At 44.9% G+C, this 18,407-nt stretch overlaps 1 protein-coding gene across 8 annotated transcripts in view; it reads left to right on the plus strand.

Annotated features, from left to right (window-relative positions):
• LOC110835215 (Src homology 2 domain-containing protein sprint) overlaps positions 1-18,407 on the plus strand; it is a 335,746-nt gene that overhangs the window by 220,624 nt on the left and 96,715 nt on the right. Inside the window, exons 1-2 of one of the 8 annotated variants that reach the window (XM_087353537.1) lie at positions 9,545-9,687; positions 13,856-14,095. The exons of the other annotated variants lie outside the window; for them this stretch is intronic. Coding sequence (XP_087209663.1) covers positions 14,016-14,095 — 80 coding nt within the window. The 5' untranslated portion in view covers positions 9,545-9,687; positions 13,856-14,015. Of the gene's footprint in view, positions 1-9,544; positions 9,688-13,855; positions 14,096-18,407 lie in introns of those variants that run through there. 8 annotated transcript variants of the gene reach the window in all.

Here is an 18,407-nt window from a genome sequence, read left to right on the forward strand (position 1 = left end):
TTGGGAGCTCCGGGGGTCGTACCTTGTGAGACGTTGCTTAAGTCAGCTCCTTCGGCGCAGTAAACCCTCGGACTTTGTACTTTGCCGATATGGCCGTCAGCGGAAATGGCTCTTTAAAGGCTCACTTCGGATAATGGATTCAGTTTTACTATTATGATTTTTTATGGCAGCCCAGCCCCTCCGTGGGAGAGCGCCAAATCTCTGTGACGGCTTGTTTGTTGGCAGACAGCCGAAGTTAATTTCCCGGCGCTGGTATTGAGGTGTTTTCTCTGTGCCGTCGAATTGGCACAAAATCGAATTCTGGAGGTACCCGGTTCGAATCATTTCGTGGTTAAAGATTATCATGATTGACATTTCTTTGGTTTTAATCAATCTCTCGGTGCGAACGCCGCGATTCTATCGTCAGAAAGGCGACGGTAGCCTCCTTCCGAATCCTTTCCCAACTAACTGCACCGAAGATAGACCTTTAGAAGCTGACAGTTGCTAAGTAAGTCAAGGAATTCCCCCCCCCCCCCCCCTTCAAGGCTTCTTGCAGGGCTCAGAACAGCCGTCAAGCTGAGCGAGACGAAAACAGTTCACGTTCTCTTTCCCTTCTACACCTAGGTCTCCCCAGTGCTCTCTTTTCTTCAGGGTTTCTATTTAAAATTATTTAAACATTTCTACATCTCACCCACAAGTGCTGTATGCCCCATCCATGCAAGCCTTGGTGAATTCTTAAACCCTAATAATGATTTCTAAAAGATACAGTAGAAACCGCGAGCTGCTCACCATACAATTTTCTGAAGGCCTCGTGTTACTTGGACCAAATACTGTCTTCAGCATCTTCATCATCGCCTTGATGACGGAGGCAGCAGAGACCTCTGAAACATGCGGACGGACGTGCATATCTCAGCATTATGCGCGTCAGTCAGTGGACTGAGCACCATTTCAACCAATAGTTGCAGATTGTATTTCGTCTGCGCAGTGCTGGGAGGTCAGACATCTTGCAGACGAGAGACACGTGACCTGAACAGCTGGTCGTGAAGGATAATTTCGTGACCTTGTGGTCGCTGTAAATTATCATCATTTGCGGTTCGGATGAAACCTAAGGTCGGCCATTAGAAGCCATAAATGTCGTTTATGGATGGCCGCTCCAGAACTTCACAAATGTTTGCGAACGGTGGTTTGCGGCAAGAGTGGATCCGTGGTAGATGGCACTAGTGGTCAGACTCGATTGTGGTGTTCTGTCTCGGCGTAATGTGACCGAACGCTTGAATAACTTCGCAGAACTACGTCGACCATTTCCACGTACGTCTGGAACTCAGACTAAGACGAGTTTTGCTAAATTTAGTCATTTGTCTGGTGTTAAATCAGGCGGCAACAGTTATTACTCTTTTATGATTTTTTTTCGCCAAATATCGAATCGGTCAGATATAAACATTACAGGCTTTGCCGTCCACGAGTCGGATTGAAGATGATAGATTTCTCTTGACTCTTCTAATACAATAAATTTAAAACATGCAATAAGAAATTATACATCGCATTAACCCTTTGAAGTCGAAGATCGTCTGAATATTATTTATGAATTCAGTCCGTACCGCGAAGAAAACACTACACCTCACCATTACGAAAATCAGCTGGTTAACCCTTTGAAGCCGAATCTCGTCTTCATAATATTTACGAATCCAGACCGTACCGCGAAGAAAACACTTCACTTAACCATTAGAAGTCGAATCAGGCGGTACCACATAAGATTTAACAAAAGAACATCCCGGTCAAAGCCTTAAAGATTACAGTCGCTGTTAAAATGTTGTTGGATGCGGTACACGCGGAACAAGACACCAGGAACAGGAAAATGCTGACTTGGATACGGACCTTTTGGTCCCATAAAAGACGGTTAGCAACTGCCAGTGGAACTGTCTGGAAAGATGCCTTACGTACTTTATTAGTGAAAAATTGTTATAATTTATGCAACTTGTATTTATAATCTGGTGGAAGTTAATGGTATTCAATACACATGTAATATCCAAAATCTGAGTATGTACCTAGGGTCTCCATTGTGATATTTATTATTTAGTGTTCTGTCTGACGACAGGTCCATATGAACAGGATCCTTCCATCCTTTTCTCGGACTGGGACCTGTTCATATACGTTCTTGGCAGATGATCCAGAAGTGGTTTGCCATTGCCTTCTGCTGTGTGTGAATGGAGTAATTGTTGGGATGCCACGGAGGAAAACTCCGTGTTGCCTAGACCACGGCCTTGCCCAACACAAGTTATAAATTCGGGCACCGCCGGGAATCGAACCCGAGACCCCAGGATTACAAGGCCAGCGTTCTAACCGCTAGACCACCTCATCTTATTATTATTTAGTGTTCTGTCTGACGACAGGTCCATATGAACAAGATCCTTCCATCCTTTTCTCGGACTGGGACCTGTTCATATACGTTCTTGGCAGATGATCCAGAAGTGGTTTGCCATTGCCTTCTTCTGTGTGTGAATGGAGTAATTGTTGGGATGCCACGGAGGAAAACTCCGTGTTGCCTAGACCACGGCCTTGCCCAACACAAGTTATAAATCTGAGCGCCACCGGGAATTGAACCCGAGACCCCAGGATTACAAGGTCAGCGTTTTAACCGCTAGACCACCTCATCTTATTATTATTTAGTGTTCTGTCTGAGGACAGGTCCATATGAACAGGATCCTTCCATCCTTTTCTCTTCTCGGACTGGGACCTGTTCATATACGTTCTTGGCAGATGATCCAGAAGTGGTTTGCCATTGCCTTCTTCTGTGTGTGAATGGAGTAATTGTTGGGATGCCACGGAGGAAAACTCCGTGTTGCCTAGACCACGGCCTTGCCCAACACAAGTTATAAATCTGAGCGCCACCGGGAATTGAACCCGAGACCCCAGGATTACAAGGTCAGCGTTTTAACCGCTAGACCACCTCATCTTATTATTATTTAGTGTTCTGTCTGAGGACAGGTCCATATGAACAGGATCCTTCCATCCTTTTCTCTTCTCGGACTGGGACCTGTTCATATACGTTCTTGGCAGATGATCCAGAAGTGGTTTGCCATTGCCTTCTTCTGTGTGTGAATGGAGTAATTGTTGGGATGCCACGGAGGAAAACTCCGTGTTGCCTAGACCACGGCCTTGCCCAACACAAGTTATAAATTCGGGCACCGCCGGGAATCGAACCCGAGACCCCAGGATTACAAGGTCAGCGTTCTAACCGCTAGACCACCTCATCTTATTATTATTTAGTGTTCTGTCTGACGACAGGTCCATATGAACAGGATCCTTCCATCCTTTTCTCGGACTGGGACCTGTTCATATACGTTCTTGGCAGATGATCTAGAAGTGGTTTGCCATTGCCTTCTTCTGTGTGTGAATGGAGTAATTGTTGGGATGCCACGGAGGAAAACTCCGTGTTGCCTAGACCACGGCCTTGCCCAACACAAGTTATAAATCTGAGCGCCACCGGGAATTGAACCCGAGACCCCAGGATTACAAGGTCAGCGTTTTAACCGCTAGACCACCTCATCTTATTATTATTTAGTGTTCTGTCTGAGGACAGGTCCATATGAACAGGATCCTTCCATCCTTTTCTCTTCTCGGACTGGGACCTGTTCATATACGTTCTTGGCAGATGATCCAGAAGTGGTTTGCCATTGCCTTCTTCTGTGTGTGAATGGAGTAATTGTTGGGATGCCACGGAGGAAAACTCCGTGTTGCCTAGACCACGGCCTTGCCCAACACAAGTTATAAATTCGGGCACCGCCGGGAATCGAACCCGAGACCCCAGGATTACAAGGCCAGCGTTCTAACCGCTAGACCACCTCATCTTATTATTATTTAGTGTTCTGTCTGAGGACAGGTCCATATGAACAGGATCCTTCCATCCTTCTCTCGGACTGGGACCTCTTCATATACGTTCTTGGCAGATGATCCAGAAGTGGTTTGCCATTGCCTTCTTCTGTGTGTGAATGGAGTAATTGTTGGGATGCCACGGAGGAAAACTCCGTGTTGCCTAGACCACGGCCTTGCCCAACACAAGTTATAAATTCGGGCACCGCCGGGAATCGAACCCGAGACCCCAGGATTACAAGGTCAGCGTTCTAACCGCTAGACCACCTCATCTTATTATTATTTAGTGTTCTGTCTGACGTCAGGTCCATATGAACAGGATCCTTCCATCCTTTTCTCTTCTCGGACTGGGACCTGTTCATATACGTTCTTGGCAGATGATCCAGAAGTGGTTTGCCATTGCCTTCTTCTGTGTGTGAATGGAGTAATTGTTGGGATGCCACGGAGGAAAACTCCGTGTTGCCTAGACCACGGCCTTGCGCAACACAAGTTATAAATCTGAGCGCCACCGGGAATTGAACCCGGGACCCCAGGCTTACAAGGCCAGTGTTCTAACCGCTAGATATAGATATAGATATAGAGAGAGTAACATATAAATTAAGTAAGATTATTTATTATCATACAGAGGTCTAAGTCAGTGACATTACTCTTAGGGCCTACAGGACTGAGAGCCAAAGCAGAAACACATTTGTTTCTCTGCGAACTTTACGTCTGCAGTGGTCCAGATATTTGGAACTGGCTATAACTCGGTGATTGGACGAGCCTGTAGGTTTAGCTACTCAGCTGGGAAGCAGACGTGTTTTGTTGTCAGATACTTATTTGCATTTTTAGTAGTGTTTGTAGCAGGATGATTGTGTCCGCTAGACTTCTCTTATCAACGCTGAGTGAGCCAATTCAGAGACACTGCGCCTAGACAATCAGCTGCAGCCACAGGAAATGGGAAGGAGTTGCTGTTAGACTCCGCCCATTTCCTTCAGACACTTCTCGACGTTATTGGGGTCATTCATGTCTTAGCAGTGGCGTGACGCCAGCGTTCAGTGGCGATTTACTGACGTGAACATCGGGCACGTGCCACTGTAAGTAAAGGTTGAAGGCGAGTGTCTGATTTGACTTCCGTAAAGACACGCAACTTGGTAACCAGCTGAATGCGTGTCGTATGGTCACGCAAGTTCCTGTGGTGTGGTCGTTTGTAGTTTAAGGTTTACCAATTGATTGATTATATTTCATGTTCTTACTTCTCATGAGCAAAACCCCTTAACTACGAGTCGCTTAGATGCAGTTCGTCGAGAATCTGTGAACTTTAACGGAGAAGAATTTATATATTTTATACAAGAATCTGTTCCAATCTTGTCCGAAGGACCGAATCGCAGATGATCGAAGCAGTAAGCATCTCTAATACGTCGGAAAATTTGTTTAAGTCTCTACGTCACAACATCCCAGAAGACCTTTGTCCTAGAATAACCGCGTTTTATGCATCCATTAAGTATAGCTGTCCCACTGTACGCCATGTAGGCGCTTAGGGGGGGGGGAGGGTATAGGTCCTACTCGTTCTTGACGTCGGCACTAGATGGGGGTGAGTGGTCAGCATCACGCCCCGGGAAAGGACCTCGGTACCCATTGGATTGGAGCCTGGGTGGGCCTCAGAAGCGTTCTGGACGCAGAGGCTAGAGGAATCAGCATCTTGGCCTCTGTGCTCCGTGAATTTGGCTGTTCTCGCCCGGGATCTTGGCTCGCATCCCCAGACGACAGGTTCAGCTTCAAAGGCACACATTTCGAGCCCTGACTCTGGTCCCGCCCTTCGCTGCTTATCTGTTTCCACAGTCACAGCTCCGTATCGCATGAAACGCGTAATAGCTTTTTCCGCACATTGCAACACGAGGAACGCGATACAGCGGGAGTTTGGCGCATGAAACCGTTACAACGAACTGTCACTTGCTTACGAATTACTTCATTATTTTATACCGGATGCAGCGATTTCATGTTTTGAAACACGGAAGCGCTAACTTCGATCGATTTGTGTGGTTTAAAACCACGGACCAGGGACTTCAGGTCTGTCTATAATATGAATTCAGGCGTAGTTTATTCCTGTGAACTCATTTTATATGTCTTTATCATCTATACTAGCGCATTTCTTAATGATTTCTTGTTCGGCTGACATTGAAAATATTTAATTACATACTAATTCTGTTTCCTTAACGCAGTTGTAGATTCCGTAAACGAGTTTTATTGAATCTGGTCGTTTACGTCGAAACTGCTCAACGTTTCTGACGTTTAATTGCGTGTCGTTAGTATCAAAATGGCAGGCAAATGCGATTGGTGCGAAAGGAGGGCCCTAAGAGCACGGTGACATCTTGGGAACACCAAGCCTTGGTTTACGTGACCGAATTTCGCATTAAAACTGTAAGCAACCGTTTATGTAGTTCTCGATGTGTTACTGTTTTGTGCGTCGACAATCGATCTTGGTACGTGATCGATTTAAAACCCTAACAGATGCGTCAAACAGAATTACTTTTGTTAAATAAACTTACGAAATGATAAGGCGTCCAACACCCAGTGAAATTTAAAAGAGATCGATCGAGCGGCCATTTTTAGTACGTTTGAAAACTTGCTGTTCACTTTTGTCAGAGCTCAGTGGACAGGAAACTTCATTGGAGACTGTGTTTCGTACAAGTTATTCGTTTTTGTATCGAACATTAAGGCCATGAGCGGTGCTCAGAGCTGATCTTACAGAGCTGAGACGTGCGGCTGCTAAGTGGACTCGCGTGACTTAAAACAGGGACCTGTGGCGGGCCCTGACTCGAATTTTGGAAACAATAAACAACAGAACTTTGTTCAGAGACCTCTTAGAAAGCTGTTAAGACGGCGAAGTGCGTTTTGCAGATGGAAGTTCCTCAGGTCTTGCCTTGGTTTAACCAGCTGATTTTCGTAATGGTGAGGTGAAGTGTTTTCTTCGCGGTACGGTCTGGATTCATAAATATTATGAAGACGAGCTTCGGCTTCAAAGGGTTAACCAGCTGATTTTCGTAATGGTGAGGTGAAGTGTTTTCTTCGCGGTACGGTCTGGATTCATAAATATTATGAAGACGAGCTTCGGCTTCAAAGGGTTAAGCGAAGTTGAACCTTCCGGGTTCTCCCGTCAGAGACTTCCTTTGGAAGGTTTCAGGTGCTACTCGACTGTTCCTTCTTACAAAACTGTTGAAGCATTAAAATGATTCATTCCCTTCATTTTGCTATGTCCAAAACCTGGGAACTTAATGTTTTATTTTAGTGCCTTTAGTCCATGGATCGCAACATACGATGCGGACAGCAGGTTCTTCAAAGCATTCGTAGATGCCCGGGACATGTCTTGAGTTTCATTTTTTTTTTTACGAAGATAGCTATGCGAAAAATCAGATGCAACACGTAATCAGCTGTTTTGTCACATCGCAGACTAAAAAAAAAGATGAATACGAAACGAAAGACCGGATGTTGATGAAAATGGTACAACAGCTGTAGGAGGTAGGGAAACGAAGAAACACACACATAGGATTACTTCGCTGTGTCGAGGTATTGTGTTGCCGTGAACGGATTCTAGATTAATCATTCCCCACGAAACGGCAGCGTCGCCGTGAAGTCGCTAATATCAAGTGCAGAATTCCTTAGTGCAGAAGTTTTATTTCTGCTGTGAAATGATTGTTACGTGCTAAATTCCCAACCCTACTTACTATAATATGACTTCCGTAGTGTAATAAATAGTATACCACGAGTATAATGGAAAGTAGGACCAAGTAAGTGACAATATATTCTGTATCCTTGATATATCAGCTTAAAGTCTCTCAGAGGACTTTCATTTATGTGGTATCTTCTACGGAGTGCAGGATTATTATAATGAAATAGGCCACTACACTTCATCCCCACTTCAATTTATTATATATATGCATCCGCAGGTTTCGTTTGACCTTGAACAACCTCTGAATTTGAAAGTACTCGTTAGTGACCAACTGCGTTACAGAATTTGATGTACACCGAGCCAGTTCATTCAATTGGGGGATTCAGTTCGTAATTTGTTCCTGTCCGCTCGTTCACGGAAGTGCGTGCGTGCGCTCCGAGCGACAAACGTCTGGCTGGCGTTCAAGAACTTTGGTTGTCTGTTGGGAGCAGGTGTTCAAGGCATCAGACACCGATCCTCCGTCACTGCGTCAGATTTCGAATCCCGACGAGGGACATTAATCCGTTCGTGACGACTGCAGAAGGAAAATTTCCCATCCTGGGTTACGACAACTGTGTCGAATGTGTGTCATAGGATGAGAAGGGGGTGACAGGCAAGGAATATATCAGTGGTGCCACAGAAATTTAAACAACATGATTGTTCCATTCTTATTGCTATGAAGGTATTTTTGATTTTCTCGTGACCCTCCATGTGATTCAGTTCACTCTTATGAGGTGCTAGAATCAGTTTGGGGTTGTCAAGTGTTTTATTGAGGAAACTGCAATGCTGGGCAGTGTAGTAGGGATGCTGTAATTAGCTCTTGATCCGTAAATCTGTCTTAATTGTCCTAATACAGGGTTAGGGTGGAAGGCCAGTGGTTAGTCGAGACAAGACACGATCAGCCACAGTGGACCGCGTTCTCGTTTCAGCGTGAACGAGACGTGTCTGAACGTGTCCTTTGCTTTGCGCGCTCCATTAAGGCTTTGACCGGGATGTTCTTTTGTTAAATCTTATGTGGTACCGCCTGATTCGACTTCTAATGGTTAAGTGAAGTGTTTTCTTCGCGGTACGGTCTGGATTCGTAAATATTATGAAGACGAGCTTCGGCTTCAAAGGGTTAACCAGCTGATTTTCGTAATGGTGAGGTGTAGTGTTTTCTTCGCGGTACGGACTGAATTCATAAATAATATTCAGACGATCTTCGGCTTCAAAGGGTTAATTATTAGACAACGCGTTGAAGCGGGCTCCTTTTCGGCTGGGATCTGTTGTGTTCTATTGTGTTGGAACATCGTGAGTCGGAAATGGTACACTTTTCTTAAAAAAAGTCTTTAATGAGCGTGGTAATAATTGTGAGAGGTACAAACACGTTTCTGGACCCACACCTGTTCAAAAGTTCGCGCGGTGTTTTCCCGATCCCGTGTTCAATGCTTTGTACACCCCCTCCCAAAAAAAGGAACTTAAGATGGATCTCAGACGATCAGACGGTGTAAAAACATATGCATGTGTCTTTAACGTAACATTTATTCACCACGTCTTACCGACTACCTTCTTGTCGTGAATTAATTCTCTGTTGATTCGTTTGTTTGTAGGGAAGTGCTTTTTTAAGAGTACAGGACGAATAATTGGACGACATTTAATTTTGTATTAGAATCTGATAAATATTTTTTTTCAATAAGTAGCCTACAGTATATATATATATCACAATGACTCTTAACCTATTAATATATATTTGTGTTAGACAATGCCTTTTATCTAAAAATATATTAATATTCAGTCTGCCTCATCCGTCTTTACATTCAGTGAACTGTACAGACTTTCGGATCTTCTAAGTTCCTGCCTGCTTTAGGTCAAAATGTTCTCGTGAGCATTCTATTCACAAACATCCTTACCAGTTGCAACATGTCAGGGTAAAGTCCGTTCTGCAGTACGCGGGTTCTGCAGTGGAGGAACTGGCACCACCAGTTGCCACGAGCGAAGGACAGGCGGTTACAAACAGGTTGTGTTGCCAGTCGCTCGGCAGTCGCGGCTAGCTCCTCGGCTAGAGAGCAGTGTGTGATATGTAGTGGCTTATGTGCAGTGAGTGATTTGTGGGTGTGTTGGAAGTTTCCATAATTACGTGTTCACGCGTTTGCTGATTGGTGGTAGTCGCTGTAAGTTTACGTAACGCACAGTTTTACATTCGGCCACAGTAGATGTGACCGTTTGAATTGACCGAGTTAGGACGGGGAGTGGTTCTTGTCTTGTCAGTTGTTAAACTATTGCTCTGTATACTCGGAGATGGCGTTTGCTTGAATCCCAACTTGAAGACGGGATATGACGAAGGTTTCTTTCTGCTCCCACCAAAATTAAACAGCAGCCATTGTTGTGCCTTACTTCATAAATATAGAAACGCCATGAAAGTTCCTGCAAGGTTAGTTCAGCGCTGGGTTATATATTTCACGCTAGGATCACCGACCAGCCAGCGAGCGAGCTCCATCGGGCATTCAGACAACCTGATAGCCGCCTTCCTGTTCAAACAGGTTCCGTGTTTGATTCTGCATGTACGCAACTTTATCGCGATATGTTTGACATTGTAATGTGGCGGAAGTGGATTGCGTAGTCCTTGGCGACGTTTCCGGGAGTGTCGTAATCGCGTGTTAATGTGATTTCAATTGCAGGCTATCGAGACAGATTTTTACCTCAAAATAAAAATTAATAAAAAAAAAGAAATAGTTCAGTACAATCCCAACAGTCACTAGGGAACAGAATGTCGTAGTGTTTTGTATTCACACTCTGTAACAGCTGAAATTCGCGAGGCGCACGCCAACAGTATCTCTTCTTTGCATATTTAACTACGCTTTTTCAAACTCCGTGAATTGTGTACCATTGAATGTGAAGTCGGAGGTATGTGCATACGTGAGGTCGTGGTTTATTAAAAGCTCACAGGCCCAGTTTCGACACAACCCCCGTCGGAGCAATCCCCCCCCCGGAAAATACGACCTTGGCGCGGGCAACAGAACGAGTCTCAAACCCTGCCCAGTCACGTGTTCCTTGCGCCCTGTATGCCGGTCCCCGCATTGGTCCTATGCCAGGCAAGTGTCGCCGATAAGTTATATAATACCTGCGCCAAAAACATCGGGTTAGGATTTTTGGATACGGGAAACTGGAGAAAACTACGCCTTGAGGAACTTTGTAAGTTTGTATCGTTCATCTGAAACTGTCACTGAGGTAAAATCAGGTCGTTAAAGTAGCAACATCGTATTCGATATGAACCCGTTCGATAGTCGATAGGAAGATCGATCGACTACTTTGCTGATCGAGACATTTTTCATTTACGGAACTGTCATTACAGAATCCCTCCACTTGCAACGTCTGAAAGTCCTGTTTAGGAATACCATCGTGTCTGTGCCTAATTTCCAATTGGAACCATGTTTTTGGCAAGCCTTTGGTTGTTCGGTTATAAGGAAAACCCGAGCCTTTAATTGAACCCCAAGGTTCATTAACTTGCTCACAAGAGCCCGTCATAATTCCGCATCGTGGAACAGACGAATCCAGTCCTAACCTAACCTAACCGTGTTCATTCAGGATACATTTCAGTATAATCCTGCGATGTATGCTTGTTTTTATTCTGGATTTTGTTCCCTGTGGAATTTCCTGACTAAAATATTGTGTTTATTTCTTGTCTCTCCATGCTACATACCTTCCCCATCTCATCCTTGACCGCAAAGTTCATTCCAACTGGCATAAAGTGTTTGGTAGGTCGTCGGCCACTCTATAGGCAGCCAGTCTGTCACTTATCGACTGAATGAGTATCGATTCGTCTCGAATTAAAGTTGTGTGATGCCATTCACAGTTTTTAAGTCCACATGTGAGTTGATCAGATGTGGCACATTCATAGCAAATACGAGTGATGATGACACGTGGCTGGGTACAAACACAGATAATGCATTTCGAAGAACAGAGCGATTGATTGATTGATTGATTGATTCATGACTCAGTAGACGTCAACTCCCGGATTTATAGTTTTCCTGATGGAATGCCACTGTCTTCATTTTCAGAGTACTTGTGTTCATCATTCATTTTCATCTGCTCGGCACTTGAAATATTGTAATTAATTAATTAATTAATTAATTAACCCAGAAACATCTGTCACAAGTTCCCATGAATTTTCTCACTGCAGCCAAGACAAATCTCGACATGTTCCCGAGTGGTGTGATACCACCAGCGGCAAACACCCACGTCCTTTTTAGAGGTCGGCGACTCTTAGGCGGGGATCGGATGGGTAAGAGCTTTGACACACGCTGGAAGTATCAGGTATGCGGGGACAGGATGCGTCTAGTATTGCGCTGATCAAGGCAAGGAGGATGAATTAATTAATGATTAATTCCCACTTGGGAAGTTTAGGCATACATTTGAAGACTTTATAATCAATTTTATGAGGATGTGGATTTGGATTCGTCTGACCCTGGGCTCGGACCGTTGGATGGGTTTAGTGATCATGATAATGGATCTTAGAGAGATTCGTGAAATTATTTCGTAACCAGCTGAACCACTGTCAGCTTCCGTAGAAGTACTCTTCTCTTTCCAGTGACGTACACACAAATGTCCTCTCATGTTTTTTTTTTCTAACAGAGTGTACTCTTGTTTATATGAATCGGGCGACCGGAAACCAAATTCCCTTCTTTGCTCGGTGTATAACAACCATTTCATCCCATCGCTCATTCTGTACTTGGTTCTATGGTCCGATTCGGAATCAGTTTGTCAGACATTCTGAATTTCTAATTCCGTGTATTGACAGTTACAAAGCAACCAGCCTTCTCTTACTTCATAAATTCATCAGAAGCGTTTCGATCTTCAGCATATCATCATCAGAGTGGCATGCTTATGTCCGTCTGTCTCACAGCAGTCTGGCGCAATTGGTCTGTTTGCAACGTGACGTCTGTACATGACCGACGTTTCCCGGCATCAAAAGATGGCTGTCTTCAGGGTTGTATCGCCATGTTGTCTGGTAAATGTTTACCGACGTTTCAGAGGTCCTTGTTGCCTCCATCAGCAGGAGCTCTGAAACGTCGGTAAACTCCTATCAGACTACACGGCGCAACAACCCAGAAAACATCCATTTTCAGACTCACCGCTGTGGAAAAACTCAAATCCTGTGTCATCGGTTATTTCGGCATACGATAAAACCATTTTAGATTCCTTAGATGGGGGATCGACTCATCACAAGGCAGATGAAACCAAGGACACTCATCTTGAACGAGATTCGACTCTCAGTTGTTGAAATTGAGTATGGATGCGATCTGTCATTGCGAGTAATAAGCTCGCAAGTATTTTCTGTCGACTGAAGACAGTTTGGCCACCCCTGTGTTTTTTATAGACGGAAGGCGTCTTCGCTCTGAGCCTGAGATAGAACCTCCGGTGATCCAGCCACCCTCAAGTGGCTACGTAGTCAGAACTAGAAAATATTAATGAAGTAGCAATTCAGTTGGCGAAAGGATTACCTCAATTATGACAGTCGTTGATCGGGTCTTGTGGTTCTCGGTGATCACCCATTGATGTACCTGCAAAATGGTTGGCTTTTTCGAGGACCGCTCTGCTGGTTGTCTCCCAAGTTATTCTTACTATTACGCAGGACCTGCGTCGTTAATGGTCCTTAGCACCATCAGTGTCAAACATTTCATATCCTCGAAGACTGAGCTCTGATATTAAAAGTCTCCGGGTTTGTAACGTGGATCTACGTCACAAATATTCAGTCGCAAACGTTGATTCCGTATTTGATATTTGTTATCTCTGAAACATTTAGAGAAATGTTTTCTACGTAATGGATTTAATCGCTTGTTTCGTCAGAGCGTTTGAAATCGTAAAGTATTTTCCAGTTTGGATCACGACTTCGTCTTTCAATTCTAAAGGGTTTTGACGACGGTACTTTAAACTTAAAATTATTCATGGTCAGGACTTTTCCCATCGTCTGTTCTTTAAAACCACGACGTTTCGGAGGCTTGTTCTGTCTCCGTCTTCAGGTGAGAGGTATCTACTCTGTTGGGTCCCTTAGAGCTAGTCTCTGTCACTAATCTACTGACAGAACCTGTACTTGGGTGGATAAGTTGAAATAATTGCACGATTTATATTGTCCAGTGACAGAGACTAGCTCTTTCTAAGGGACCCAACAGAGTAGGTACCTCTCACCTGAAGACGGAGACAGAACCAGCCTCCGAAACGTCGTGATTTTGAAGAACAGACGATGGAAAAAGTCCTGACAATGAATAATTTTAAGTTTAAACTTAATCTTTCCTTACGAGAAACATCGATTTATTTTCTCGATCTCTCCTCCGTCGTTAGGCGACGTGGTTTTGTCCTCAAGTTCCGCGGCACGGAGTTTGATGTCTAACTTTCGCGTTTGGGGGAATTTGCCGAGTTCGCTGAGATCTTCATCAGTCGACGAAACAGCCCGACCCGAAGAAGTGTAACGTGTTGCAGTTTGTACAGGCGCCGTCTTGAGATGCTAATCACACAGTACACGGCCCTACTGCTGCAGACCACAGCCAGGAAGACGTCAACATCGGCTCCAGCATGCATCGGGTGAGTGACCAGCCGACTTTGAACAGTGATGGCTTGTTTTTTATGTGAGATAATTTTAAAATGAAGCGGTGATATGATGTAGATTGATAGGACAGAGGTCCGCGGTGGCGGTCAGAAGTTATATAGGGACATTCTACTTTCGCAAGGCTCCGGAAACATCCGACGGATTTGATTTTAGTAATTGTTCCGTCTTAGAAATATACGAGGTGCGATCGGAAAGTTTCAAGACTGCGCGTATAAAAACCCGTACACTTATCTCAGGTATTAAATTCATCCATCACCCTCGAAGTAGTTCCCCTGGGAGTGAACACAACGATCCCAGCGCCGCTGCCAAGCCTGGAAGCATCCCTGGAAATCTTTCTTTGTCAGCCTGTCAAGCACCATCTGCGATTCTGCCTGAATCTCTTCTATCGTCTCAAATCTCCTTCCCTTTAGCTGAATTTTCATCTTTGGGAAGAGGAAGAAGTCACACGGAGCTTAGAAAGGAAGTTGGGGTCGGTTCTTGCAAGATCTTTGAGCTCCTGACAAACGAGAAGTCGATTCTGCTTCTGGTCCTCAGACAGGATGCGTCGCATGTGGAGTTCTTCCTTTAGAATCAGCTGACAGGTCCCATAGCCTATCCCAACAACGTCGCACAAGTCGTTGATGGTACGACGTCGATCTTCGTAACATTTTCGGGCGTTGTGCTCGAAGATGGTCGTCCAGAACGCTCGTCATCATCATCGACAGAGGTTCGGCCGGCCATTTTTAAAACGTGAATGCCACACAAAAGTTTGTGCACGACCCATTGCGGACTCCCCAAATGCTTGCTTCAGCATTTCATAGGTTTCCGTAGCCGTTTTGGCGAGTCTTTGGCAAAATTTGATGCACACGCCATTCCGAAATCGCAGGAGGGTCGGTGTAATGCACTACCAAAACGCCCGTAACTAAGAAACAAATGCTAATTCGATGATGCCGGCTGGCACACTGATTCACTATGAATGTAGGCCGCACCCCCTAGCGGCAGAAGCTCGTACTACATCCGGTTTGCCCTCTATTGACACAGTCTTTAAACTTTCCGATCGCACCTCGTATCGGCGTGACATCTTACAAACTTTGCAGCCGGTATCATTGGGTTGTTCATCAAACTCCAAAATACCTTACGGTGTTCTTGAAGCATCGTCAGAAATTCGTCCAATGATCACCAGAATTTATGCGTTCAAACGAACATAAAATGTATTCGTGGTATGATAGTCAGGGCAGAATGTAAATAGGTCGGGCTTCTTTTGGGCTGGAATAGAATTAAGTCGGGTCAAAGTCAACTTGATTTTGACGGGATCGGATGAAATGGCCCTCGTGCGGATTGAAATGTTGAAATTTCGGCCGTGCAGACCTCCAGGATAGGATGTCCGTTGATAAGAACCCCAACTTGACAGCTTTCGTAACTTAACATTCGGGTGTTTCCACGTGCGTGGATGAAGTCAGATGTGGCCACAGTACATCAGCTTTTCCCGTGTGTTCCGGATCCAACTTTCTAGACTGTACTGCGCCCGCGTTTGGTTCAATACTGGAAACAGTCGAACAAAAACCCTAACCTGAATTATTCAGGTTTGAAACCATGCGAAATGACATCAGAGGAGCGTCGGAAATAAACTTTAGTGCTGATGCCCCAAAAAATGTGAGCATCTCGATGACGGCTGACACGGAAGAAGGATTTATATCGAAAGTCACATTGCGTTCTGTTTCATCACTCAGAACCCCACATGGATCACAGTCACAAGCGAATAATGGAAATTCCTTATTCCAGACTTTTTGACGGAACATAATTTTGTGATTTCCGCTCCGATACTAAACTTGCCAGTCGTGTTACCTAACTTATTTTTCGTGTGTGTTTATATGGCTGTGTCATTCGGTTGGTCTGTCCGTCTAGATGTATCAGCAAATGGTAACTCGGTGGACCAGAGCCCATCTTGAGAACCCCATGGTCTCCCAGGAAGCCAACAAATTCTACGCCCTTTATCGAACCAACACTTTTCACAAGAGTCCGTCACTGGTCTCCGTCATAAGCCAGATGAATCCAGTCCATATCCGCCCACACAATCAGTGATAACTTCTGCGTTTTCAGGATTTCTTGACTAAAATCCTGAGTGCATTTGTCAGCTCTGCCGTCAGTACAGTCTCTTATGTGGTGAAGAACACAAGGCAGAAGGAGACGCATGGTCTTGGTTCTGGGTTCGAATTCCACTGGAGGCACGGATGTTTGTCCTCGTTTACTTGTGTTGTACTGTCCCCTGCAGGAAGAGATTTGGTGACGAGTGACCTCCCCCATTCCATAGGGTCTTCCAAGTATCTGAAAAGGGCTTGGGATTTTAAAAGCAAATTCTGAACAAGAACAGGCCACAGTGACTAGCGAGTAAAAATGTAGACGAAGCAGAAGAAGGATCGCTCTTTGTGATCCGTTATTATGAATTGCCTTCCTGTTCCATTCCGTGTTTCTCAGTTCTCTCTTCTCAGACATCTTCAGTTTGTGTCTGTCCCGAGGCTGAGAGACCAAATTTTCAACCCTGAAACTCCTTAAAACATAAAATAAGGTAAAATTATAGTAGCCACGGTGGTCTAGCGGTTAGAAGGCTGGCCTTGTAATCCTGGGGTCTCGGGTTCGATTCCCGGCGGTGCCCGAATTTATAACTTGTGTTGGGCAAGGCCGGGATCTAGGCAACACGGAGTTTTCCTCCGTGGCATCCCAACAATTACTCCATTCACACACAGAAGAAGGCAATGGCAAACCACTTCTGGATCATCTGCCAAGAACGTATATGAACAGGTCCCAGTCCGAGAAAAGGATGGAAGGATGCTGTTCATATGGACCTGTCGTCAGACAGAACACTAAATAATAATAAGATGAGGTGGTCTAGCGGTTAGAACGCTGGCCTTGTAATCCTGGGGTCTCGGGTTCGATTCCCGGCGGTGCCCGAATTTATAACTTGTGTTGGGCAAGGCCGTGGTCTAGGCAACACGGAGTTTTCCTCCGTGGCATCCCAACAATTACTCCGTTCACACACAGAAGAAGGCAATGGCAAACCACTTCTGGATCATCTGCTAAGAACGTATATGAACAGGTCCCAGTCCGAGAAAAGGATGGAAGGATGCTGTTCATATGGACCTGTCGTCAGACAGAACACTAAATAATAATAAGATGAGGTGGTCTAGCGGTTAGAACGCTGGCCTTGTAATCCTGGGGTCTCGGGTTCGATTCCCGGCGGTGCCCGAATTTATAACTTGTGTTGGGCAAGGCCGTGGTCTAGGCAACACGGAGTTTTCCTCCGTGGCATCCCAACAATTACTCCGTTCACACACAGAAGAAGGCAATGGCAAACCACTTCTGGATCATCTGCTAAGAACGTATATGAACAGGTCCCAGTCCGAGAAAAGGATGGAAGGATCCTGTTCATATGGACCTGTCGTCAGACAGAACACTAAATAATAATAATATGAGGTGGTCTAGCGGTTAGAACGCTGGCCTTGTAATCCTGGGGTCTCGGGTTCGATTCCCGGCGGTGCCCGGATTTATAACTTGTGTTGGGCAAGGCCGTGGTCTAGGCAACACGGAGTTTTCCTCCGTGGCATCCCAACAATTACTCCATTCACACACAGAAGAAGGCAATGGCAAACCACTTCTGGATCGTCTGCCAAGAACTTATATGAACAGGTCCCAGTCCGAGAAAAGGATGGAAGGATCCTGTTCATATGGACCTGTCGTCACACAGAACACTAAATAAATAAAATAAAATCTTTTACTATCACAAGGAAGAATATATAAGTAACCAAATTTTTTACATGTGGTCTCTGCAAATGAATGACGTCATTAATTACGTCATGGCTGTCATTCAGTAGCTGAAGATTATCAGAAACTTAATTAACTCGTCCGTAACCAACCAATTCATTCTCCTGGCAGGAATTTCTCGTGCTTTTTCAGTGAGAGTAACAGATGGAAACGAACGCATTTAGAACTCGCTAACAATTTGTTTTGTTCCCAGGAGACGGCTGATCAGGATTGAGATTTTAGGGTTAGGATTAATGTGCAAAAAAAAAAAAAAGCTTTTTGTAGCAGAAGCTGATTAAGAATCGACGGACGAAAACCCCGCCCCTTCCTAACAGCCCCCTAACAAAATACTGTAATCCGTCTCAGTCGGGCGTTGCACTGGAGCGCTCCTTGTAAGAGATTAGGAAATAAAACAGCAGTTCCTACGTGCCAGACATTGTTCAGATAGCGCATGACTAAATATAACAAGGCGCAGGGCGCGATACGCTCGAAAATGCTCCGACCGCCGTG

This window comes from Zootermopsis nevadensis, unplaced genomic scaffold (assembly GCF_977971745.1).
Source record: "Zootermopsis nevadensis isolate Lab colony 2312 unplaced genomic scaffold, Znev_1.0 Znev_ptg000022l, whole genome shotgun sequence".
Lineage (NCBI taxonomy): Eukaryota > Metazoa > Arthropoda > Insecta > Blattodea > Termopsidae > Zootermopsis > Zootermopsis nevadensis.